General features: G+C 39.8%; 1 protein-coding gene across 1 annotated transcript in view; it reads right to left on the reverse strand.

Annotated features, from left to right (window-relative positions):
* Positions 1-26,164, reverse strand: part of Nkain2 (sodium/potassium transporting ATPase interacting 2) — a 1,206,208-nt gene that overhangs the window by 9,568 nt on the left and 1,170,476 nt on the right. The window contains exon 6 of the mRNA XM_032895265.1: positions 22,756-22,816. Coding sequence (XP_032751156.1) covers positions 22,756-22,816 — 61 coding nt within the window. The remainder of the gene's footprint in view (positions 1-22,755; positions 22,817-26,164) is intronic.

Below are 26,164 nucleotides of genomic sequence, written 5' to 3' on the forward strand. Positions count from 1 at the left end.
TCGTTCTTTCCCTTTAGTCGCTGCTCCAAACTCTGCCTCCATATTCCCTCCTATAAATATTTTTGTTCCCCTTTTTAAGAAGGAGTAAAGCATCCACACTTTTGTCATCCTTCTTCTTGAGCTTCATGTGGTCTGTGTATTGTATCTTGGGTGATTCAAGCTTTTGGGCTAATATCCACTTATCAGTGAGTGCATACCATGTGTGTATTTCTGTGATTGGGTTACCTCACTCAGGATGATCCATTTGCCTACGAATTTCATAAAGTTATTGTTTTGATAGCTGAGTAGTACTCCATTGTGTAGATGTACCACATTTTCTGAATCCATTCCTCTGTTCAAGGACATCTGGATTCTTTCCAGCTTCTGGTTACTATAAATAAGGCTGCTATGAACATAGTGGAGCATGTGTCTTTGTTGTATGTTAGAGCATCTTTTGAGTATATGCCCAGGCGAGGTATAGCTGGGTCCTGATTTCATTTTCTAAATTGCCTATATTTCTACACTAGCCAATACAGACAATACCAGGTTGATTAATAATTGACAACCATATTTAGAGTTTGTGCTTTGAGAGATTTTTGTTCAAGAAGGGGGCTCAGTGTTTAAATTATCAATGTATACATGTGCACTCTTGCCATAAGGATACTTCACAAAGAATTAGTTTTCTGAAATGCATTTGGAGTATTAGAAATCATAGATGCGAAGTTCGCTTTCAGTATAATAGTCTCCTCTACAGAGTTAGAGCTTGGAATCTGTTAGAGCAGCTCCAGACCAAGACAGAAGTAAGTAGAAATGTCTCCACTGAAACTGCGGCCCAGCCTTATTAAGATTGTTGTTGCTGTTGGAGCATCTTTTGGCTGTATGCACAGGACCCCAGTGGCTTATGCTCTAAGATCAAGAATTGACAAATGGGACCTCATAAAATTGCAAAGCTTCTGTGAGGCAAAGAACACTGTCATTAAGACAAAACGGCAACCAACAGATTGGGAAAAGATCTTTCTCAAACCTACATCTGATAGAGGGCTAATATCCAATATATACAAAGAACTCAAGAAGTTAGACTCCAGAGAATTAAATAACCCTATTAAAAATGGCATACAGAGCTAAACACAGAATTCTCAGCTGAGGAATATTGAATGACTGAGAAGTACCTAAAGAAATATTTAAAATCCTTAGTCAGCAGGGAAATGCAAATCAAAACAACTCTGAGATTCCACCTCACACCAGTCAGAAGGCTAAGATCAAGAACTCAGGTGACAGCAGATGCTGGCGAGGATGTGGAGAAAGAGGAACACTCCTCCATTGTTGGTGGAATTGCAAGCTGGTAACCACTCTAGAAATCAGTCTGGAGTTTCCTCAGAAAATTGGACATTGTACTAAACGAGGACCCAGCTCTACCATTTCTGAGCATATACCCAAAAGATGCTTCAACATATAACAAGGACACATGCTCCACTATGTTCATAGAAACCTTATTTATAATAGCTGGAAGCTGGGAAGAACCCAAATGTCCTTCAACAGAGGAATGGATACAGAAATTGTGGTACATTTACACAATGGAGTACTACTCAGCTATAAAAAACAATAAATTCATAGGCAAATGGATGGAACTAGAAAATATCATCCTGAGTGAGGTAACCCACTTACTAAAGAACACACATGGTATACAGTCACTGTTAAGTGGATATTAGCCCCAAAGCTCGGAAGATCCAAGATACATTTCACAGACCACATGAAGCTAAAGAAGGAAGACCAAAACGTTGATGCTTCAGTCCTTCTTAGAAGCAAGAAGAAAATACTCACAAGAGGAAATGCAGGGACAAAGAGTGGGGCAAAGACTGAAGGAAAGGACATCTAGAGATTGCCCCATCTGGGGATTCATTCCATATACATACATCCACCAAGCCCAGACAATCTTACAGATGCTAAGAAGAGAGGAGCTTCATATAGCTGTCTCCTGAGAGGCTCTGCCAGAACCTGACAAATATAGAGGTGGATGTTTGCAGCCAACCATTGAACTGAAAACAGGATTCTCAATGGAGGAGTTAGAGAACAGACTGAAGGAGCTGAAGAGGTTTTCAACTTCATAGGAAGAACAATATTAACCAACCAGACACCCTAGAACTCCCAGGGACTAAACCACCATCTAAAGAGTACACATGGACAGATCCATGTCTCCAGCTGCATATGTATCAGTGGATGGCCTTGTTGTGCATCAGTGGGAGGAGAGGCCCTTGATCCTGTGAAGACTCAATGCTCCAGTGTAGGGGAATGCCAGAGCAGGGACATAGGAGGGAGTTGGTGGGTGGGTGGTGCAGCATCCTCAGAGAAGGAAGGGTAGGGAGGATGGGATATGGGGTTTCTGAAGGGGAAACCAGGAAAGGGGAAAACATGAAATGCAAATGAAAATTATAGCTCATAAAAGAAAAAAAGGGAAAAAAGATTGCTGCTTTGCTATATTTTATTGTTTTTAAGGCTTTCAGATGGATGGTTTATAAAGCTACATGGTAAACATGAGCCAAAAATTTTGGAATGAACTAAAGGATAGATAACTTGAGGAAAAGAAGAAAAACTTTCAAGTCCAAAAGACACAATTAAGTCAGAAAACAGAGATTGCCTCTTAAGTATGGGTAATTTCCACCTCATGACACATGGCAAGGTCAGGCAGGAATGAAAGGGGGATCAGAGATTGAGCTAGGACCTAGGGGGACCCAGTGCTTGCTCTTCATCACACATGATCAGAATGTCAGAGGGCGGGATTAGTCAGCTTATAATAATGGTACTAGGAAACTTAGCTATAAAGGAATCATTTTTTTCCTTCTGATGATTTTAATATTGATGAGAGACATAGGGCATGGTAGATATTCCAACATTAGTTGATCTATGAGAAAGAAGGAGCTATGATATAACTAAGGTGAACTTTGAACATTTTACACATAGTGAAGCAAACAAAACTAGAAGTGGAGGGCATGTTTTATATTGTTTCTTCTTTGCCAAAGACCAACAATCTTGGAAGTTGCATGTGGTCAATTTCTGGCTGTATTAATTCCCATTATGTGTTTGGATGATTGTTTACATGATCTGAGGATGAACAAGGGTCAGCTGTATCTAGTGGACTACACAGTCAAGATTATGGCTGATTGTTCTTTGAGCTATGTGTGTTGTCTTTGGGATACCATGTATAAGACAGGAGAGGTTAAAAAACATTCACTTACTTTAAAAAGGTTGACTAATTGGGGACCAGCTTAACTTTAAAGACAGAGGGGGCTGGCAAGAGTGGTTCAGAAGTTAAGAGCACCGACTGCTCTTCCAGAGGTCCTGAGTTCAATTCCAAGCAGCCACACAGTGAGTGGCCCATAACCAACTATAATGAGATCTGGTGCCCTCTTCTGGCCTGCGGGCATATATTCAGGCAGAACACTGTATACATTTTAAAAAAAAAGCCAGAGGAACAGGGAGTTTTCTGTACAATTGTGTCACTTAGAAATGTCAGAAGCATTAGTCATAAAGTCTCAACAATATGGCTACCTATGCACAACATGATCAAGGATAACACCAATAGATATACTGATATGGAAGAGCCAAAGGCCACAAGACCTCAATCCTAGACAAAGAACTACAGGCAACTAAGGAATGATGAGAGTGGGAGAAATAGACTTCCCCATGGAAGAGCACACAAATGGTTACCCAGTACCAAATGGTCAACCATCTGTATTGGTTGAAAAATATGTGTATTGTAACATTGACTGTAACATATACTGCAGCATATAAGAGACTAAGCAGGCTGTATTTATATATTGTAATCCATCCATCTATCTATCTATCTATCTATCTATCTATCTATCTATCTATCTATCTATCTATCTATCTATCTATCTACCAACCTATCTATCTATCTATCTATCATCTATTTATTGATCATTTATCTACCTATAATTTATCTACTTATCATCTATCTTCTACTGTCATCTATCTATCTATCTATCTATCTATCTATCTATCTATCTATCTATCTATCTATCTATCTATCCATCTACCTACCCACCTATCATCTATCTATCAATATTGGTAGTAACATAAAAAAGACACAATGAATTTGAAAGAGAGTAAGGGGACTGGGGAATTAGAGTGTTTGGAGAAGTGAAGTAGGATGAAAGAAGTAATTATATTATAACCTCAAAAATAAAATAAATGTGAAAAATAAATTAGAATAAAGTTGAAAAATACCTTTAATGGCACATTGGGCTATTTTGAATGTCTTTGATATGTGACAAAGGTATCATCTTCTTGTCTTGATCTTATTCTGAACCATTTTGTATTTGCTTCAGGTGTTTTTCAGCTCTTATCCCCCTGAACACTCGTTTCAAGGTGAATACCTTGAAAATGAATTTATGGCCCAAATGTACAACCCCAAAAGATATACTTAAGTAACAAATGTTTCCAGCTTCTCCTGAGCTATACCTGATAATGATATCATTGTGGCTTTTACCTTTATAAGTGCTGCAACCCTGAGCTTTAGTACTAATAGTATTCCTGTAGCATTAACCTACTCTTGGTTGCTGGCTTTAAATAAAGGGCTCTAATTTGACTTTATACGTGTTGAGGTCTGTAACCTCCTCACCTGGACTATAACAATTATATTGAACAAATACCATGTAGAGGCTAAATCATAACTTGTCCAAACAATGTTATAAAATATGTAACCCATCCTTTCCATGCAATTGTGACAGCAGCTAAATGTTTGGGTCATAATTTATCTCGGCATTTCAAAAGGAAAACTATTACTTTTTAATCAATGAGAACACTCCTCAATGCTTGAAAGAAAAAGAAAAACAAATCCTTGACAATTGTGAAATGTTGAATAGTTGCTCAGACCTTCTCAGTTTTTGTCACTTATTTTATAATATTACTGTCAGGTGAGCAGTAATAGTTATCTTTACAAATAGTGCCAGGGTTTTGCTTGAGGCAATGAATAGCTGAGGAGGAAGCTAGAAGCTCAGTATTTTGTTTTTTTTTTCCTACAAGCACAGGAACCCGATGACTGTTCCTCATTTATTCCAATCTTGTAAATCCCTCTAAGGGTTCTAAAAGAGATAAAAGGAACAAAATGCATTTCGTGGGAAAACAAAAACCTTCAGCTTTTTGTTTTCCTTCTACATTATTCATCAAACACAATTTTTGAGTACTTTGAGTTACATACTAGTTGTGGATGCATTTTTTTACTATTCATTTTCTAGTAGCTTTCCTCTGTCTTGTTGGGGTTGGTCTCAAGCACTGTGTATTCAGATCCTGAGTTCTAGGCCCCAAGATCAGGTTGCAGTCGGGACATGGGCATTGTGTGACCAATGTGATGTAAAGAATGCTCCCCAATGATCTGTGATTGGTCAATAAAAGGCTAGAGCCTGTGATGAAGCAGGGGCAAAAGGAAGGCAGAACTTGAGATCCAGTAGGAGGTCTCAGGTAGGACCACAGGAGAAGGAAAAAGGTAGAGGAAGAAGGAGGTCCCCATGAGGCAGGATGGACTATGAGACCATGGCCAAAAGCAGCTCACACTGAGGATGCACATGAATTAGAGCAAGACTCAGCTGGCCAGAAATGGGCCATTTATCTGGTTATCAATAGCCCAGCTGGGTTATAACAGCTCAGAACCTGCGCAACTTAGTGCTGATAGCTTGTTAAAAACACCAGGTTTCTGTGTCTTTTATTTGGGAGTTATACGGGCTACAATGGGGCAGAGCAGCCCCCACTAAAAATACTACAATATTTTTCCTTTAGAAAATTCACTTTAATCTTCATCCCATCTCCAATCTAATAATCTAGGAAGATCACGGTGTCAATGTCACTGACATGGAAACACTTGGCTTGTACTTACCAGTGAGTTAGCAATGAAGTGTCATTGTTTACTGTACTATATACACGATGACTAGGCAACAGAATTCAAGGCTCAGATCCTGTCCTTGGTGTCTGATGGCTTTGGCTGGACACTAAATAAGCACACAAGCAGCCCTTTCTCATGAGACTCGTCTTCATCATCAGTGGTCTCTTTTATGATTGTGATTACAAGGCATATCGTCTATGTTATGTTAATCATTAGCAGCAAAACATGAAAGACAGGCTGAGTTACTGAGGCCAGAAGCAAAGCTAGGGGTGCGTGGAGGGAAAGGTGTTACTGGTGCAAGAGACATTGACAAAGAGGTAGAAAATGCAGGGCGTGTTAACTCTTCGAATGGGAGGGGGTCTGTTTGACTAGTGTGACATTGGTATGTTCCACAGAACCAAAGCAAATATTAATAAGAAGCTAGCCATTGGTTTCCTTTTGGAAATACCGTATTTAAATTAAAAGGGATGCAGTCAAATGTCTGTGCAGGAAAGGGGCAATCCATCTATAATTGTAACGTGAGAGGTTGGAGAGATGAATCCCCATCTCCTTATTCAGTTTTGCTTCATTATAACTTGCTGCCAGACATACTACGAATCTACTTGCTTTCCTGTGATCATCTCTACGGCTGTAATGTAGGCTGTATGAGATTTACTGTCCCGTGTTTTTTGCTACAGCAGCTTAAAAACAATAATATTTGGCTTGTGGACACTCAATTCATATTTACTGGGTAGATTGTATATAGTTTAGGCTTCAAAGCAAAATTAGGTCGTTGATCAGTACATGGAAGGTGATAGCAAAATTTCAAGCCTTATTTCACTGAGTGAGGTTATCTTTTCCTCTATAAGGCTTTGAATAATAATAAAAGGACATTGTTTGGATACAAACAAAATAAACCTTTTGAGTTCTGTCAAGAAGACATCACCACTTCATCTTCTTTGGTAAGAGGCATGGGAGAAGGGATGTTGGGCCATGCTTTAGTATTAGCGTGTCAAGGGTGAGAGGATCATTTGCTGTTAGATGCTGCCCCAGTATTTCATAGATTGATGATTTGTGGGAAAACATTATTCTTACTGAATGTTCACAGGACTTTAAGGCTAGACACAGAACTGGACGGAAAATTCCAAAATAAAATTTGTACTCATTTAACCTGTTGTGTTGGGTGTATTTGTGTTTAGTTTGTAGACAACTTTTTCAATAGATTTATTATGACATACAAATGCACAAAAGTACACATAATTAATATATACAAGTCAATGAATGTGGTCATTCACACACTCATGAATCCTTCACGACAGGAGAGACACCAGACATATCTGTCCTTTCCAAAGACCTTCTAGGAATGCAACTTTTATTTCAAGTTCTGGGATGCTTCTTGGGACCTTAGTTTTCTTATCTGCAATGAGGGTGTGTTTGTATATACTGACATAAGAGGGCAGAGTAGATGAAATTATTCTAAATCAGAAAAGTAGCATATCTATTTAATAACCATGATTTAATAACATTAGTAATAACAGAATTGAAAAACTATCCAGGAAGAGAAAAATGCTTCTTGAATAAACACTCTGCTGAAATCTATTCCCTGTGGTGAGCCCTCATTTTCTTTAAATTAAATCATGAATACTTAGTCCAGCAAACTGCCTTTTAAATACATTGTTGTCAGTGAGGTAGTGTAACATAAAATTGTACCTTTGTTATTAGTGACAAAACCACTAATCAACATATTACTTTCTGGAGACAGAGCTGGAGAGGACTATGAAAGGCAGCGTTCTGAAAGTGAAACCTACATATTTAGGACACACTGAAAGGCATTAAAGCATATGTGTAGGCCTATGAAACAGAGCGTCTATCCATCATCTCTGCAGGTATGAATTTCAAGAGTACTTACAACCAGGTGCGCGAAAGGAATTTACAGCACAATTAACCACAGGCCAAATTCAGAATAGGTCTTTCTATCACTCAAATCTTACTTGGTGGCAGCAATTCAAACTGAGTGTGTGAACTTGAGGTGTTCTATCTGGGCTAAAATCTCTGAATAAATTTTGAACTCTCCCTTTCTTCCCCCACCCCCCCCCACCCCACCCCTCTCCTCTCTCTCTCTCTCTCTCTCTCTCTCTCTCTCTCTCACACACACACACACACACACACACACACACACACACACACTATCTCTTTTAAATTCTGATTAGAAAAGTACAGTTCCTATAGCGACACATGATCTTGTTGTCTGAAGGGTCACTGAAGTGTTATGCTAACAAAAAGCTTCCAACCAGCAAAGCACACGTTGAATGGAATGAGATTCATTAACTGGCAGCAGATGTCTCACTTCCTGACTTCTTCTCAGGGTCTTGAAATCTTATTTTACATGTCCTTCTTAGTTGCATCAGATGCCGATGTTTTTAAATGGTAAGCCGTTGTCACAGTCTAATAAATGAAAATGAAAAACAAGAACAACAACACTATCATAATAATAAAATGGGTATTTTGCTGGAAGTTGTTCAGAAAACGGTTGAAGCTTCTGTGTCTAAACATCTCAGAAGAATCAAATACAACGTGCACATGCTTAACCGCTTTCCTTCTTTTTTCTATTTCTGCTAATTCTCAGGAAGAGAAGTAATGTAGACAACAATTTAAAAAAATATAATGGGGAGTTGGGGATTTAGCTCAGTGGTAGAGCGCTTGCCTAGCAAGCGCAAGGCCCTGGGTTCGGTCCCCAGCTCTGAAAAAAAAAGAAAAAAAAAAAAAGAAAATATAATGATTTTCTTCTGAGACCGCAAGCTCAAATGTTGGATAAATAAAGGCACCAGTTGGAAGGTCAAAGGGAAGCTGGGGGGTGGCCTAAATCAGGGGCCCTGGAAGGTAAGGTCAGTGCAGAGTGTGTATAGTTGTTTACACTATGGCTTCTCTGGCTAATCATGTTTCCTCGGAGGTTTAGTTTTTTTCCCTTCCTTCCTTCCTTCCTTCCTTCCTTCCTTCCTTCCTTCCTTCCTTCCTTCCTTTCTTCCTTCCTTTCTTTTTCATTTTTCTTTCTATCTTCCCTTTCTTTCTTTTTTCTTTCTATTGTTTTCTTTCTTTCTTTCTTTCTTTCTTTCTTTCTTTCTTTCTTTCTTTCTTTCTTTCTTTCTTTCTAAATATAACTAAATCGTTCTTTGGAGAACTTCATACATAAGTACTAGCTTTAGACCATTTTGACCCTCCTCTCCCACCATGGACACCCTTTCATATTCATGGATTCTTCTTTTAAAATTATTACAGTACACACACACACACACACACACACACACACACACACACACACACATTGAGATTTCATGGATGCAGATACCACGCTATATTCAGAAGACACTCTTGTAGCAGACACCCTATGCCTCTGCCTTTCCAACCCTCTTCAGTAATATCCCCTGAGTTTTAGGTGTGGAAATTCCGTTGTAAAAGTATCAACTGGGGTTGGTTACTCTGCATTTAGACTAGTTGCGACTTTCTGTAACTGTTCCTAAGTGCTACAAAGAGTGGCTTCTTTGCTGAAGGATGACAGCTGCACATATCTGTGGCTTAAGAATAAATATTTAGAATGCAGTTGGGGATGATTTGGAAAAGTGGCATTCCTCTGGGTGCCCCTCTAGGATCCATGACCATACCGTGCATGTGCAGTTGGCTAGGTTTACAGAACAAAGCATGAATTCTCTCTTATTAAGTAGGCTTTAAGTCCACATAGATGGCTCTTGATTATTCCTGAGACAGTACTATCGGCACCTTTGGGGGACAGCTAAACAATTTTAGCCTTGAAGAATTGAGAGCATCAGATATCCCGTCTGTGTAATATGTTAAAAACACACCATGCATAGGTGTTGGCTACTATCTTTGCTTTTTAACGTAAAATACTTATACAAGGGGAGTGATTGACATTATCCTTTAAATGGGTATTTACACATTTCCTGATGAACTCTGAGTCATTCAGGCCAGATAAATCAATGGAGACAAGGCTCAAAGAAGCAAGCTCTGTAGTTAAATTTACTGGAGTTTTATATAGAACGACTTAACCGTGGATGTCATCAGCAGAGGCTTTGGGGTACAGAGGTGGGTCTGTGGAGGCTCTTCTAATGCCTACTTGGTCAAAACTGCATTTTTATAATAACAAATAGTTATTAACAAATAGGTAACAAATAGCTTGTGTGACACACTGCAGCAAGATTTATTAGAAGGCAACCATAGGTACAGAATTTTTGTATTTTGAATACTTTTGGAAATCACCTTGTACATTATCAAGGACTAGAGCAGTCTGGGTCCATCCTATTTTAGTAATGGCCTGTGAATCTGTGGAAACAATGGGCAGGAACAGAGACCGTGAGGACCAAGCATCTGGGATTGTGTAAGAGGTCGAATGGCAGAGGATGGAGGGCTCTGTGAGAAGAGCTTACCAGTCCCTCTGAGATTTGGTCAGGGCTTCAAGGATACAACAGGTGAGGGAAGAGGACCACAGAGCCAGCACTTGACAACAGTGACTTCGCTGTGTCTGATTAGGGAGCCTGGAAAGATAGGGAGCAGGCGCAGTGACATGCCACTGTCCGAAGCATGAAGCATTTTGTAGCAGCTCGTTCAGGTGTGCCGAGTTTGCCTTTGCAGTCGGGGTTAGTGACTCTCTTCTCTGATGGGCAAGCACCCACGATTAGAAATGGGTCAGCCACATTGTCCCTGACTCAGGCATGGATGCTACAAATCCAAGCATGAAGAAACTACGTGTGAGCATGGGGGTTCAGTATGCTTGCAAGAGCATCCCTGCCTTTGCCCTCCCTGGAGGCAGAAGACGAGAAGGACGATGTAAACCAAGAGAGATAATCAGTGCAACAGAGCTCTAAAGCAGGCGTGAAGGAGCTCTTCTTCAGGACGGAGGCAGGAGAGTGAGGAGAAACACAAGTTACAGTAGGTGAGAGAGTCTCAGTATGTGGTCTCAGTGATGCTCCCTTCCGCAGTAATGAAGGTGCCCTAAGTGCAGCCTGCACTTAAAAAATGAAATCGTGTGGGTGGGCGGAGGGGTGAGGTTCCTCAGGCACCTGCATAAGAGGAAGTGAAGAAACTATGGTGTCAGAAAATGATGAATCCAGTTATTTTTGCTACTTTTTATCAGTGTGGAGAAGCACACAGACTACATTGCTGCGATAAGCCAGTTCTAGCTTCCATGGTCGCCATCTGGATTGACTGTATCCCGGAGTGTGTTTTGTTCACCCTTGTTAGAATTGCTTTCAATTATAGATGACATGCCTTTTAGAAAGAAATTGAAGGGAGCAGTTATTGCAAGTAACGGACGAGTTAGTTAGACATGATTTGGCATATCTTCTCAGCTGACATGGGGATATATTTAGAATGCACCACTCATTTAAATGCAGCAGTTTTAATTAGGATGGTGGGCACATTAATGTATGTATATTTAGAGAAAATGATGTAAATATGCATGCTATAATCACCCATTAGAGAAATGCTCCTCTCCTTGTGCCTCATAATGTTTGTGTAATTATATTATCTTGCAAGGTCTAGGAAGGAAGATCACAGAAACTTCTGAGCCTAAACTGACGATCTTATTAGGACAGTAGTAGCAGTTTCAGGAAAGAGAACAGACAGTGGTGATTGCAACATTCTTACGGGCATGTGAGCGCATAGAAAGCAGTTTAGCTATTTCAGGCTTACTGAAAACACATAAAACTATCAACATCTGGATTACGATGCACCTTTGGCCAACATGGACCTGAAATTTAGTTAAAGTAGTTCTCTGCTAAAAGACGTATCTATTTTTTATTCAATTGTATTCAACTGTATATGTCGCTGTGATTTATCCTTCTAATTTCAGCTGGAGAATCACTTCCCTGAGGGAATAGTGCTCCTGTCTTCCAAAGCACACGAGAATCTCTTGAGCTGTATTCCATGGTACTCAGCTTCCCTTTCCTTGCTGCTCCTCATGCCTTCTCTCCTCTTTGCTCCTGGTAATTGTATGGTGGACTGCAGGGATCATGAAGGTAGAGGTGGTATCTGATTGTTCATTGCTTCATGCCTGGTAATGGGCACAGACTGGCTGTTTAAAGTATGGAGCTGCTAATAGTGTTCATAGTCCTATGATTCTGCAAATTCCATATTTGTGGGATTGGTTTGCACAGTAATGGCAATGATGGCAACAGTAAAGGAGCAAATCCACAATTTAGTTATTTTTAGATGTAAGTTATGATTATGCAGTGATATTATTAAGCAAATTTACTGGAAGATGAACTCCCCTTTCTCTCTGTCTCTGTCTCTCTGTCTTTCTGTCTCTGTCTCTGTCCTTCTGTCTCTGTCTCTGTCTCTGTCTCTGTCTCTCTCTCTCTCTCTCTCTCTCACACACACACACACACACACACACACACACACACACCACATATTACACATTCATAGACATAAGCAAACATGGGTTGAAAACATTAAGGAAAAAGATATCTATATTGAACGCGTGGAGACATCTTTTTGGTGTCAATATTTCCTAAAAATACAATGTAACAACTATATGCCACTTACATTGTTGGGCATTATAATGATGATTTAAAATATGCTAGAGTTGTGCGCAAGTGCCACATCATATTATGTGAGAGATTTGAGCATCTACAGATCCCTGGAGGATCCTGGAGCCAGTCTCTCCTGTCTACAGAAAGGTGATTGCTTATAGCATTCTGGAACCTGAGGCCTGAGCAGTCTCACTGGGAAAATGGAGTAAGGAACAATGCAGAACCCAGACAAGGGGAGGCTTGGCAGGTTTGGACCCCACTGAAGTACTGTTCCTACTCATTTTAACTCGGTGATGTTGGAGTAAGGGCGTGTACCTACTTGTGCCATTCCTCAGCAGCCCCACTCCCAGGAATTCTTTCAACATCAACTTCATTACTTATAAGCAGCAATCCATATCCAATTTTCTTTTTCTGTCAGGATTGCTCAAGTATAGACTAGACTCCTTTGTTAGAAACATTTATAATTAATCCTTATAAACAAACAAACAAATGCAAATGTCACGTGGCCTGCCCCAGCCCAATCTTGTTGGTTTGAAGCCTGGGGTACCACCTATTTTATGTATATAAAATTTTAATTTTACTTCCCACTGAATTGAAATTCCTACTACAGACCTAACCTAATTTCCAGTTGATAATAGACATGGATTCCCAGAAGTGCTCTAAGCCTCTTGATAGTAACATCCTAATTTCCTTTCCTGGTAAATGTTTTAAATAAGATTTTTGCGCCAAAGGAAATTAACCTTTAAATTAATCGCAATTATAAAATGCCATCGCTGATTTTTGTCTTCAGCCTAATTACTTTCTATTATTTAAACAAACTGTACCTCCCGTGAGCTTCAAGTTTGTTTCTCTTTCACTTCCTTCCACACAAAACCAACCTCTTATAGCAAAGGCCACCTAGAGCACTAAACGTCCCTGGGGATCCAGGCTCACTTAGTGACAAAGCTCTCTTTCAGGGCCCACAAGCAAGGTGTCGTTTCTCTGTTGTTTTCATTCCATGTATCTCTTAGCGGGTCCTCAGAGACGCAGTGTATTTCAGTCCTTCTGTCGAGAAGGAGATGGCTAAGCTCATCCAACTTCCAAAACAGGCACAACTGGATACGATGCTGCGGCCATCAGCCAACATCATCCATCAAAAGATTAGCTGTCAAGATCATCTTCTCTGCACGTCTATGGTCTAGAGGCCTTTCCCTCCAGTTAGCCATTCGTCTTGCTGCTATTTGCTCTTTGGAATTGGGACTAAGGTATCCAAGCAGTTTTATTTTATGAGCATGTATACAAAAATTCTGGAGGCAAAAAAGTCTATTTTTTCTGAAACTTGACTCCTCTGTTTCCTGTGCCGTTGTTTAGGTGTGGTAATAGGTATAGAGCATTTACCACAAGTGGAGTATTGTCCACATCATTGGCAGACCCACAACGAGCAAACGGAAGATTTTTTCCTTCATATTATTTTTGTTAACGTCACTGCTCTTCTCTCTCCATTCATATGTCCTAGCACTCTTCTCTGTCGAGGTTGATTAAAACGACTGCCCTATTCTTTGTCTCTACTAGTTAATTTAAGTTCCTGGTGCCAGCAATATTTTCTGCAGGCAATACTTCTTTTGTATGCCTAGGATAAGAATCTCCTCTGCCTATCTGAATGCTGTGGCCTTTATATTGATTCTGTAGAAGCCAAGGCTTCACGGAGAATGAATCATTTCTTTCCCATCATATTTCTGACTCGGAGAGATTAGATTTACATAAGGCGAATACACCATGGGTATCTGTGTGTGTTTGTATGAATAAGAAGCCATTCAGCATAACAGAGTAGATAATGTGAGAAAGGGGAGAAAACAAGAGATGATTGTTGAAGAATCAGCTTCTACTTTTATTTTGAAAATCTAAAGACAGAGGTGGTGAGTTTTCCTTAAGTGACCACAGGAGGAGCAATGAGAGGCAGAGATGAGACCTGGGCCAGCTGACTTTGGAGGAAGTATAAAGAGGCGTGCATTACTGCTCTTGCCATCTCGGCGGTCACTGAGGTCTCAAGTGACACATAGGTGGCATAGTGTTTTCATCTGTCCCTCCCCCACACACAGGTCACGTGCTCAATCTTTTATTTTCACATTGGCAAAACCCGTCCACTTGCTTTGAAAACGACAAAGGTGCCTAATTTTATTTAGTGTCTCAACTGCTTAGAATCAACTGAAGTCTAAGGCAATGCCACCTATCTGTGTTGTCTGCCAAATCTCCGAACAATTTTGGAAAGCCAGTTGGTTAACTCCTTGTCTCTCAAAAATGTACTGAGTCTTCCTCCACTGTGGGAGTGGGGGGTGGGAGGGGCTATTTTAGGCGCTAGGATATTCTGGGAATGAGATATGTTTGGGTCCTGACAGCATCCCCAACACTCTTTCATCCAGAGTCAGCTTTAATAACTCTAGATTACGGCAACTCAGTGATTTAATCTTTAGAAGATTATAAAATTTAGGTGTTGAAATAGAGCAACCAGCATAGTTTTTCTTATTTCAAAACTTAAAGAAACTGTCATGTTAAGTGGTGGTGGCACATGCCTTTAATTGTAGCACTTGGGAAGCAGAGGCAGACAGATCTCTGAGTTTGTAGCTAGCCTGGTCTACACAGCAAGTTTGGGACAGCCAGGGCTACATAGAGAGACCCTGTATCCATCCACCCCTTCCTGTAAAGAAAAGAAATCTTAGGCAAAATGAGAGGACCTGAAATAAAATACAAAGTTTCTGTGCTTTGGGAGGAGAAGAAGGAAGGGATAGCTTTCACACTGATCCCACTACGGTTCTGCAAAACACAACTAAATGTTAATGGCATCCAATGTCTGGACCTTTCCCATTTAATAATATGTGATATTATTCAGAGTTAAGGAAAAATGATGAACATTGGTCTGATTGAAAATTGGCAAATAAAGATAAGGTTATTTCACTTGGTAATCTTTCAACTCTCGAAGATTGTTACTGTTATAAAGAGATGGTCAAATTATAGAAACTATTCCTTTTTCATTTGATCGTTTGAGTATGATTATCGGTAAATAAGACAGGCTATTTTTCTTTCCCCTCACCTGCCAATCAGACACATAAATACACTACTTTTTCCTGAACTGCTTGTTACCACTTCTGAGGTTATATCTGAGGAGGGATTTAAAATAACAAGAAACCTCAGGTTACGAAGCACAGTGTATAGCGTGATCTGAACAACCATGTTTGCAGCACGGTGGATGACTGACCGGAAGAAGGGAAGGAAGGAAGAAAGGAAGGGTGGAAAGGAGACAAGAACAGATGGGAGGGAGGACAGTTGATAAAAGGAAGGTCAGGAAGAAAAGCAGGAATCATGATATACCAACACATCACCCGAAGATCAGGACTCGCTTGTAGTCAGTTTGACTTTCTCTCCTTTTACTATTTTAGCTGTAGTTTTTCTGTGCTTTCTGTATAAATCTCTATTCATTTACAAGCGAAATTAGGCTTGATGTTTTAAGGGCAGGGTATAGCTCCATGTACATCCCCTGCATAGTAAGTGCCTATGTTCAAGGGGTTCCCTTTGAGCCCAATGACCTTGGCCATCTGGAGACATGCTCAAAACACACAGAAGGTAGTTTGATAAATAGCAGAGGCCAGTAGGCTTTAGAAGAAAAATCAAACAAAAGTAAATTATTATCCTGAAAGCAGTGAGTACATTTCTGTGGTTCTCTTTTTTAAAAGAAAGATTCTATAGATTGACCAAGACTTTTGTCCCTAGGCCCTTTACTTGAGAGAATTTAGGACAGGCTTTTATTCATTTGCGTTTAGTTGGTGGGCATTTGTACGTGTCTAACTCCAAACTTAAACAGCTAGAGTTCATTTTCCAATATTGCTTTCAGAATAAGTCCCTTAGGTTACGACAGTTCACGGCTTCCCCCCAGGTGATTTGCATGTTGAATAACACTTGGAAATGCATTGCATCTCTATTAGGTAAGGTAGTCATAGTCTGCTTTCCGTAGTCGTGGGGATTCCAGGACCTTCCTGTGAATTCACAATGCACAAATGCCCAGGCACCCTAGAGAAAATGACACAGAACTTATATATAACCTACGCACACCCTGCAATGTACACAGAATCATCTCTGTAGTACAGCGTTGGATTGTTGTATCCAGTGCAGTGAAAATATTCTGTACAATAAACAGCTGCTACATTATATTATTTAGAAATTTTGACAGGGACAACACCACATCTGGACATATTTTGTGCAAGTGTACTCTTCCCTCTCCCCAAATATTTTCTATTTGCCATTTTGTTTCTACAAGTAAAAGAACCCATAGATATGGAAAATGTACTTAGAAAAAGGTACGTAAAAATGGATGCATTTGCAAGGGACCAACATTTAATTGTACTTTGTTCTGATAAAATTGCTTTTAAAAAGGAAACTAATGAAAATGGAGAAGTCATGTGCTGAAGGACTTTTTCCCTCTTACAGATTATGAGTATTTTCTGTAAAGAGTTTTTAATAGCAGGTAACACATGAAGGTAAATTCTTAGCTTTGTCACAAAGTGTCACTGCTGTGCAGCTGGGGGTGTGGGGGCTTCTAAGCCAGAGGAAAGTGCCATGTGTATGGTAAAAAGGATGAAGACCAGTGACCTCAGATCTCAGACACTTTAATTTCTTTTATAGAAGACTGTAAACAAGAACAAATATGGGGTAGGAGGTGGATGGAGGAGACTTGGAGCCTAAGGCTCAGCGTGGTCAGAGACAGGGGAGCTCTGCATAAAGAGTAGTGAGGATGCCCACTCTCCAGTCTGCTCTCTCAAGGCAGGACAAGCACATCCAAGTGTGTTCTGAGTGTCACTGCTCAAATGGGCCCTGGGTTTAAGGTAAAACTGTTGAAACACGGAGTTTATGCTTTGGTTTTAGTTTTTCCTGGTGTGGAACTTTCCATCTAAAAGCAGATGATGTCACAGTTGAAAGTGCCTGGATTTCTTGCCTGAGGTTAGGGAAGATGCTGCCAGGCTGGGAAGTATTACTACCCCAAAACTCTATCCGAGGCCACCTCTCCTGTGCCCTCCATAAATACACTCGTGCATCTAAGAAACATATTGTGAGTGTTTGTGCCTGTACATGCCTGCTTCTGTGTGTACATACGTGCTGTGTTCGTGTATATATGTGTTTGGTTATAGCCTGATTTGTGTTCCTTCATTTTACAGATAGAAGGCTTAAATTTGAGTTAGAGCCTTTAAAGAGTCAATTAAAGTTACATATGGCCATCAGAACAGGGTTGCAGTCCAACCGGCTTGAAATTATTAAGAATATCTTAGAAAGGGATGGAGGAAAGGGTACACAAGGATTTTGAATAGTTACGATATATAAGGCAGGGAGAGGTCTCAGGACAATATAACACCTCCATATTGGAGTTTCAGTCTTCGGAACTTGGAAGGAATGAGTTTCTGTTGTTTAAGGTGTTGATGTTGTGGTGTTTTATCATGGCAGCGCTACTGATTCATAGGAAACAAAACATCCTCAGCCAGCTACCAAATGTCATGTTGCAGTGTGACCAGCAGGTGGCAGTGCTGTGCTGTGATTTCATGCAGTCAGCTCATTGGCCAGGTGGAGGCTCTGGTTTAGACTATGGAGTTCAAGCTTTTCACTGCAAAGAGAGGTTGTATTAATGGATCCGTTGTAAGGGTAGCCATGAAGCTCTGTAGGATCAGTGCTCACCTAGCACACACAAGTCTCTGAGCTCAACTCTCAGCGTTGCAAAAACATGGCACGCCTGTAATCCCAGCACTCGGGAGGAGGAATCAAATCAGAAGTTTAAAGTCATCTTGGCTGCATCGTATGAGGCTAGTCTGAAATATTTATTCTTCCTCTCAGTTTCCCTTCCCCGGCCCCGTGTTATGTAGTCTAGTAGCCTCTATTTCAATAACGATTTCTTACTATTTCCAGGAGTCTAACTTGTGTCCTTGCTCGTGGCTCATGGTTCCTTGGAAGTTGATGCCTCTTCCTGCAGAGAGAATCTCTTGGTGTCCTGTCAGTAAAAGGCTCGGGGCCTATTAGCTGAGACAGGAAGTAGTGGGTGGGAGTTCTGGTAGGGAGATAGGAGCTCTGGGATATAGTCAGGTACGGGAAGAGCTTCAAACTCTGAGGAAACAGATGCATGAAACTGAGGAGAGGTAACCAGCAATGTGGCATTCATATATTAGAATAAATGGGTTAATTAAGCTATGAGCTATTTGGGGAATAAGTCAACGGTTATAGCCTAGGAATTTATTCATATATCATTAAATCTCAGTGTCGTTATTTTGGGAACTGAGATGTGGGCGGAACATCCTGAGGATACATGTTCCTTCTGACTTTTGCTGGGTACTGTGAAGTCTGAGCAGAGAGTTTTTCACTTTCAGATCAGCCTCAAGCTTACTTTATTCATCTGGTAGTCATAATCTTGTCCTCATCTCTACAGTGTGTTCTCGCCACAAGTTACAGAACCTAAACTGTCCTAAACTGGGATGGAGACAACTAATTCAGCAAGCAAGTAGCTTTAAAAAGATACGGTAGCACTCCGGATTGGCAAGAACCCCCTTTTGTTGTTTTTGTTGTCTTTTTTAAAAATAAGGGTCAAATAATTTTCTTTATAAATTCCCCAAGTTGGACAAACATTTCAACTCCTCTTTACATGAGATTTTTAGAAGTCAGATTTCTGATCAGTGTCTTTAGATAAGCACATCAAAAGAGACTAAGACAACAGTCGTGTGTGAGAAATGACATCTAAGAGTTTGCTCTGTAGCACCCCTAATTGTTGATGGAAATGACCACAGATAAACTACAAGTCACCAATAGTCACTGTACGCAAGCAACCCTGATCTGCAGGCTATGTGCTTGGCTTGTCCCCATCTAAACTCAGTGCCAATGGCTTAAAAAAGCCAAAAAAAAAAAAAAAAAAAAAAAAAAAAAAAAAGAAAACAGTTCAAGTTCTCACATCACCATGAGGAAACTTGTTTGGGAATTATTTTCTTATCCTCTGGATTAATGAATGGGGAAGGTAATGAAATAGAAAAAAGACATTACTTTTAAAAGTTTTGTGGAAGCATTTTATTAGATATTGTGGCATAAGATTCATCTATCTAAAAGGTATTAGAGATTTCTGATCTCCATGGATTTGCATGATGTTGGTAATACTTACTTAGGACAGGATTCTCTAAGACACATCCCTATAATTTGTATTTTCTGACATATTGGAAGGAGGGAACTGAGAGGCAAAGGGGACGGGGGCAGGAGTCAGGAACATGATCTAGAATTGGGTACAGGAAAAGGACTGAAGCCCTGAGGGCCAGCAGAAAGAATAGAAACAGGCAACCTCCGGAGGTAGGAGGATGGGAGAACCCTCCAGAATGTACCAAATACCTGGGAGCAAGAAACTCTCAGGACTGGAAGAGAGGGACACTGGACAAAATGGCCTACAGTGGAAAGGTGGAACTTGTAAAGCCCACCTCGAGCAGAAAGACGGGGCATCAAGTGAGGGATGGGGTTGCTATACCACAGTCAAAACTATGACCCATAATTCTTCCTGTCTGAAAGAACCGTAGGGATGGAAATGGAGAAGAGCCTGAGGAAAAGAAGGTCCGGCGATAGTCCAAAGTGGGATACAGTTCAAGGGGAGGCCCCAAGGCCTGACGCTATTACTGAGGCTATAGAGTTCTCACAAAAAGGTCTCCAAAAGACCAAACAAGCAGTTGAAAGAGTCAGATGTAGATATTTGTACCCAACCTATGGACAGAAGCTGGTGACCTCTGTGGTTGAATTAGGGAAAAGCTGAGAGACGCTGAGGAGAGCAACCCTGTAGGAGGACCAGCAGTCTCAATTAACCTGAATCCCCAAGATCTCCCAGACACTGAATCACCAGCCAGGCAGCATCCACCAGCTGAGATGAGGCCCCTAACACATACACAGCAGAGGACTCCCAGGTCTAGACTCAGTCAGAAAAGATGCACCTAACCCTCAAGAAACTTCAGGCCCCAGAGTTTTAGTAGTCTGGTGGGGTGGGTGGGGTAGGGACATCCTCATGGAGACATGGGAGTTGGGGTCTGAGAGGAGGTACAGGATGTCAAACAGTCGGAGGATGGACCAGGAGGGGAATACAATCTGGAGTGTAAAATAAATAAATAAATAATAAATAAATAAATAAATAAATTTAATGAAAGGATTCTATACCAATTCTTGGGCCTTGTATTAGTTATATTTTAGCTTCCGTAAACTAAAGTTTTAATATCCATAAAATGTCACTAGCTGTTCTTAAGTTTCCTAGGCTCATTTTAAAACACCTTTGGATTTTAGATATTTCTGAAACATTGCTTTGACAGTGACTGTAAACATGGATTTCACAGGGGCACTACTTTCTAAAAATTGCATTTATTTAATTTACCTGTGTCTGGAGGTCAGAGAACGACTTGTGAGGTTTGTTCTCTTCTTCTAAACCACATGAATCTTAGGGATCATACTCAGAAGATCTGACTTTATCCACTGAGCTACCTGTTGGGTTAAAGAACGGCTTCTGCTTGCTTATCTATTTATTTATTTAAATGCATAAGGGTGTTTCTCCCTTTTTTACATGCTGCATTCATGCAGTGCCAGATGAAGCCAGGATAGGGAGTAAAATTCTTTGGAAGTAGAGTTCTTGACAGTTTTTGGCAGCAGTGTGTTTGCTAAGAATCAAATACAGGTGCTATGTAAGGGCAGCAAGTACTCTTAACCACTGATCAGTCTCCTTAACTCATAGGCATACTACCTTAACCACTGAGCTGTCTCCTTAACTCATAGGCGCACTACCTTAACCACTGAACTGTCTACTTAACTCATAGGCACACTATCTTAACCACTGAGCTGTCTCCTTAACTCATAGGCATACTACCTTAACCACTGAGCTGTCTACTTAGTTCATAGGCCAACTACCTTAACCACTGAGCTGTCTACTTAGTTCATAGGCATACTACCTTAACCACTGAGCTGTCTACTTAGTTCATAGGCACACTACTTTAACCACTAAGCTGCCTACTTAATTCATAGGCATACTACCTTAACCTCTGAGCTGTCTCCTTACCTCATAGGTACACTATGTTTTAGAGAAGCCAGTCAATCCTATATCTGCTTATCTTGCCTCAGCAGCTGCTCACTGTGGTTCAACATTGTTACTCTTTGTCTCAAGACTACCATTTTATTTCCCTCATGGAACAGTTCAGGACAATGCTCTCCTTTCCTCAGGGAACTGGGAGTATAGAGAAACGGTTTTCTCTCTGTGATCTATATGGTCAGCTCTGCTTACCTAGTACTATACAAATAAAACTTGATTAGGAAAAATTGAACACATTTCTTTTTATTAGACCAGTCTCAGAATGTGAGACTGATTTGTCAGTGTTAAATTTATTTGTTTTTAGCCTTGTTAAACGAGGATGGATATTTTGTTAAAGTGTTATTCTGGATAGAAGTTGACTACATAGACTGTAAGGTCCATACATTTAAAACCTTACCATCTTTTATCTGCCCCAATCTCTGTTCAGGCTTTTGTGCATATGATAAACACTTACTGCATATCTTCTCTTACATCTCCACCAACCTGTTCACACTCAGGAACAATGTTCGTGTCCCTACTCTCCTTCCCTTAAGAAGCACTGCTGCGTACTCGTTTACTCATGACTGACATCTAGGAATCCATCTGGTCCCTTTCATCTTATCATGGTACCCAATCACACCCTGCCCCACTACTCAAAATATTTTAGCATGGGTCATATCATATCATGCTATTTCTTAATGTACCAGATCATACCATTCCATACCATATCGTGCCATATCACATCGTATCTTAACATGTCATATCAGATCATGTCATATCATCTTATGTCATGTCATCTCAGGTCATGCCATACCTGTTGTGGTTATATCAATTGATTTCCACTAGGTATTCAATTGTTGGTAGAGTTTTAAGAACTATTGACAATTATTGATTGTCAAGATTTGTAGTCCTCAATGAAACTAATTAGCAGTACACAATAACTGAACTGTGACGAAGGAAAATATTCATATTAGCTGCTTTTAGAATTCACTTCTGTCTCTAATCTCTCATTTTATTCTCCACTAGAATTGTAAGAAGAGTTTTTTTTGAAATACCTTTCAATGAAAGAGGAAAAGCTGTTTTCAAATTGAATGCTCCTCTGTTTCTTTAATATGCTGATTCTTTTGTGAGGACTGGCTTAGCCTGATGGGCACTAAGGCTCATTACCTATTCTGCTGGGGTCTTGAGGGGTGTTGTCTCTGAGACAAGAGAGCTGGGAAGGAAGCATTGAGGAAGCTTTGAACTTGAAAGATGCGGAGTAGAGCTTTAATACTTACAGCTGTCCTCTTCTTCAGTTATGCATCTCACAACATAACAGGCGTAGATGAAGCCCGCCAGCTGAAACAAAACAGACAAGCTTTAGAAATTACACAAAGGTGAGAGTCTGACCTCCCTGGGGGAGCAGTATTTCAAAGACATCACTGAATCTTGACTCTTTTGTGGATGTTTGACTCCAGTGGCATTCATCTACGCAGGAGATAAATATATTGCTTTATTTCTTCTCTGGCATTAAGGTGTATGATTTGCTAATTGCTAGGTAAATATAAAACAATTATTTCAGGTATTTGCAGACTGGAAAAGAAGTATAGTTCATGAAGACACTGAGTTCATGAATGGACTCAATACTTTTTATTTTATTTTATTTTTCTGGGTTTTTTTAGGGGGGGTGCTGAATTTCTCTGTGTAGCCATGGCTATTCTGGGCTATGTATACCAGATTGGTCTTGATCACAGAGATCCACCTGCCTCTCCCTCTTGAGCGCTGGCATGTGGCACCTCCAGAAGCTTCAATATTTACACTTTTACCAGACTTTCCTTGAAGTCAGGGCCTATGTTTCTAAAACTGAATTCCTCTCAACTATCAACAGAGTCCAAGGAGTTTCCACTGTGTTGTACAGCCTCCTTGAAAGTAGGAGGAAGTCTTATTGAAACATGTAGCCGGAACCAGGGTGTTCTGAGCATAATTATCATGACAGAGACACAGATGCAGAGATGGTCATTTGGGAGTAAGATTGATTGTCAGAACACTTTGAGTTTGGGTTCACACTTGACCTACCAAATCTTCTGAAATGTACCACAGAAAAATTCCTGTGGCCATCAAAGCCCTTGTTCATTGAAATGTGAATTATAAAGAACTGCAAAGTCATTTAACATCTAAGCCTCAAGGTTGAATGGATTTGTGTACTTTTATAACAAGAATATTTAATTAAATTAGAGCTCTGATAGGAGGTGGCAATGTAATTTCCTGAGCAGTGTCTCATAGCAAAAGCAATCCAAGTTTGTTGAATTCTGTGTTTTGTTATTACACAAAACAATGAGTTTCATTGTGAGATTTTTCATACATATTAATCCTTGCTCCCTGTTCTTTTATATACTTCTTTTTTTTTTTTTTTTTCGGAGCTGGGGACCAAACCCAGGGCCTTGCGCCTGCTAGGCAAGCGCTCTACCACTGAGCTAAATCCCCAACCTTTTATATACTTCCAATGCCCACCATCATTACACTTCATTTCTCTCACTGTTTCTTTCTCCCGTCTGATTTCTTGTCACATGTATATGTGTGTGTGTGTGTGTGTGTGTATGTGTGTATGTGTGTGTATATATATATATACACATACACATACATATATAATCCTGTAATTACATATGCAATAGTAATTTCAGACTTTTTATTCAAGTAAGAGAAAATATTTCATCTTTCTTTCACTTATTTTCCTTCCCTCTTCGTAAACCTCTCCCTTTCCTCTCATTATGCCTTTTCTACTCTCATGTCCTATGCATGTTTATGCATGTTCATGTTGGAGAGCTCTTTTCAGGACTCCTGACTTCCTTTAGTTTGGTCAGTGGTCCATTTTATTTTATTTTATTTATTTATTTTTTTGCGAGCTGGTTAAGAATCCTCTTTATTTCAAGGTTTTTAAATTGTCTTCAAAGTATTTTGTTTGAGGTACCTGATTTTTTTTTTCCCTCTTTCTTTGCTTTGAAAGCATTTGCTTTGGTTGGATGTGTTTGCTTGCTTTCCGATCCCTAAAGACATTTTGGTCCTTATTTTGTTTGCTTTTGCAACATTGGTGGTATTTTGGGTTTTGTTTTGTTTGTCTTGGTTTTTCTTGCCTTTGACATGTTCTGATTTATTGTCGCTTTAGTCCTTGTCTCCTGTCATTCCCCCTTAAATTCACCATTCAGCGTTTTTCTACTGTATGTTCTGTAGCTTGCTGAGCCTTCAGTCTAGGACTTTTATGAATACCTGATGATAAAGACTCCAAAGGAAGTACCTGTTACCTCCTTCAACTGAAAAGATGTGGGGCTGTCAAGGAGAACACCCCATGTTGTGCAAAGTTCTAATAAGAAAACCCAACAAACATACTCTGTATTTGGGTCAAAAGGATCTTTATCAGCTTTCTTGGAAGACACAAATGAGGGATTGGTCACTCAGTGTCTTGTGCCCTACACATATGCACAGATGTTCAAAGTGACCCCAATACCCAGTTGGAGAAGAGGGTCTCGGGGTAAGAGCTGAGAATATCAATTTTAAAAGCAGCACATGAAACTGACCCAAAACCCATATTTCTTAGCACGGACAGGCAACTTTTCAGAAGAAAAGGAAGAATACGTGGTTCAAGTTTTCCAAAAGGGAGGAAATATTTAGAGATCAGTCACCATAAGGTACTTTCATGGGCTTATGAGTGATAATTATTGATTTGAAAGTATATGGAAACATGAGAGGGTCCAGAGACTTAAACATTTACTACCTCCAAACTGGCTTATCTTGTGTCTGTAACAAAGTCCTAGGCAATGAAGTTCTTATGTTTTCCCCTTTAGAAAGACAAACCATAAGCAGGCAGCCTGCTTTATTTAAAGTATAAAATATCTGTTAGCAAATAGAAAAACTTAAGCAAATTATAATGCATTGATTATATGAAATATCACAGGACCATTTTTCGAAAAATGTATTTTAGCTAATGAAAATACAGTTATTTCACTCTCCCCCTTCATTAAAACTCCCCCATGTCCCCTCTTTCAACGATTCTTAGTCTTTTATTACTTAGTTATTTTATTACATAGTTATTAGTGTAAATGTATTATTGTATATGTGTGTATATGTATAAAATAATCCTTATATAAATACAACTTGATGTGTCTATTTAGTGTTTCTTGTAAATGTATGCTTTTAAGGAGGACCACTTGGTTATCCAAAATTATTGTTATTATTATCATCATCATCATCATCATCATCATCATCATTTATTAATTATGATTATTATTTTTTGCTTCAGTGTCTAAACTTTGTTGTTAAATTGACTCATTTGGGAAGAGAAAACCTCAGTTGCAGAAACGCCTCTATCAGATTGTCCTGTGGGCATTTTCTTAACTGCTGATTGATGTAGGACCACTGTGGGCGGTCCATACTCAAGTGGGACTGGATGTATGAGAAAGTTAGCCTAGAAGTAAGCCAGTAAGCGGCAATTCTAACATGATTTTTCTTCAGTTTCTGCTTGAATTCCTGCTCTGACTTCCCTCGTAATGAGTTACTAACCTTGAAGTATAAGCCAAATAAACCATTTTCCTTCCCAGCTTCAGGCTATTTATCACAGCAACAGACAACAAACTGGAGCAAAATTTGTAAAACTAATGATAATAAAGTGTTAGTCATTTGAACATTTATATGGGATTATATTAACCCTTTCTA

This window comes from Rattus rattus, chromosome 2 (genome assembly GCF_011064425.1).
Source record: "Rattus rattus isolate New Zealand chromosome 2, Rrattus_CSIRO_v1, whole genome shotgun sequence".
Lineage (NCBI taxonomy): Eukaryota > Metazoa > Chordata > Mammalia > Rodentia > Muridae > Rattus > Rattus rattus.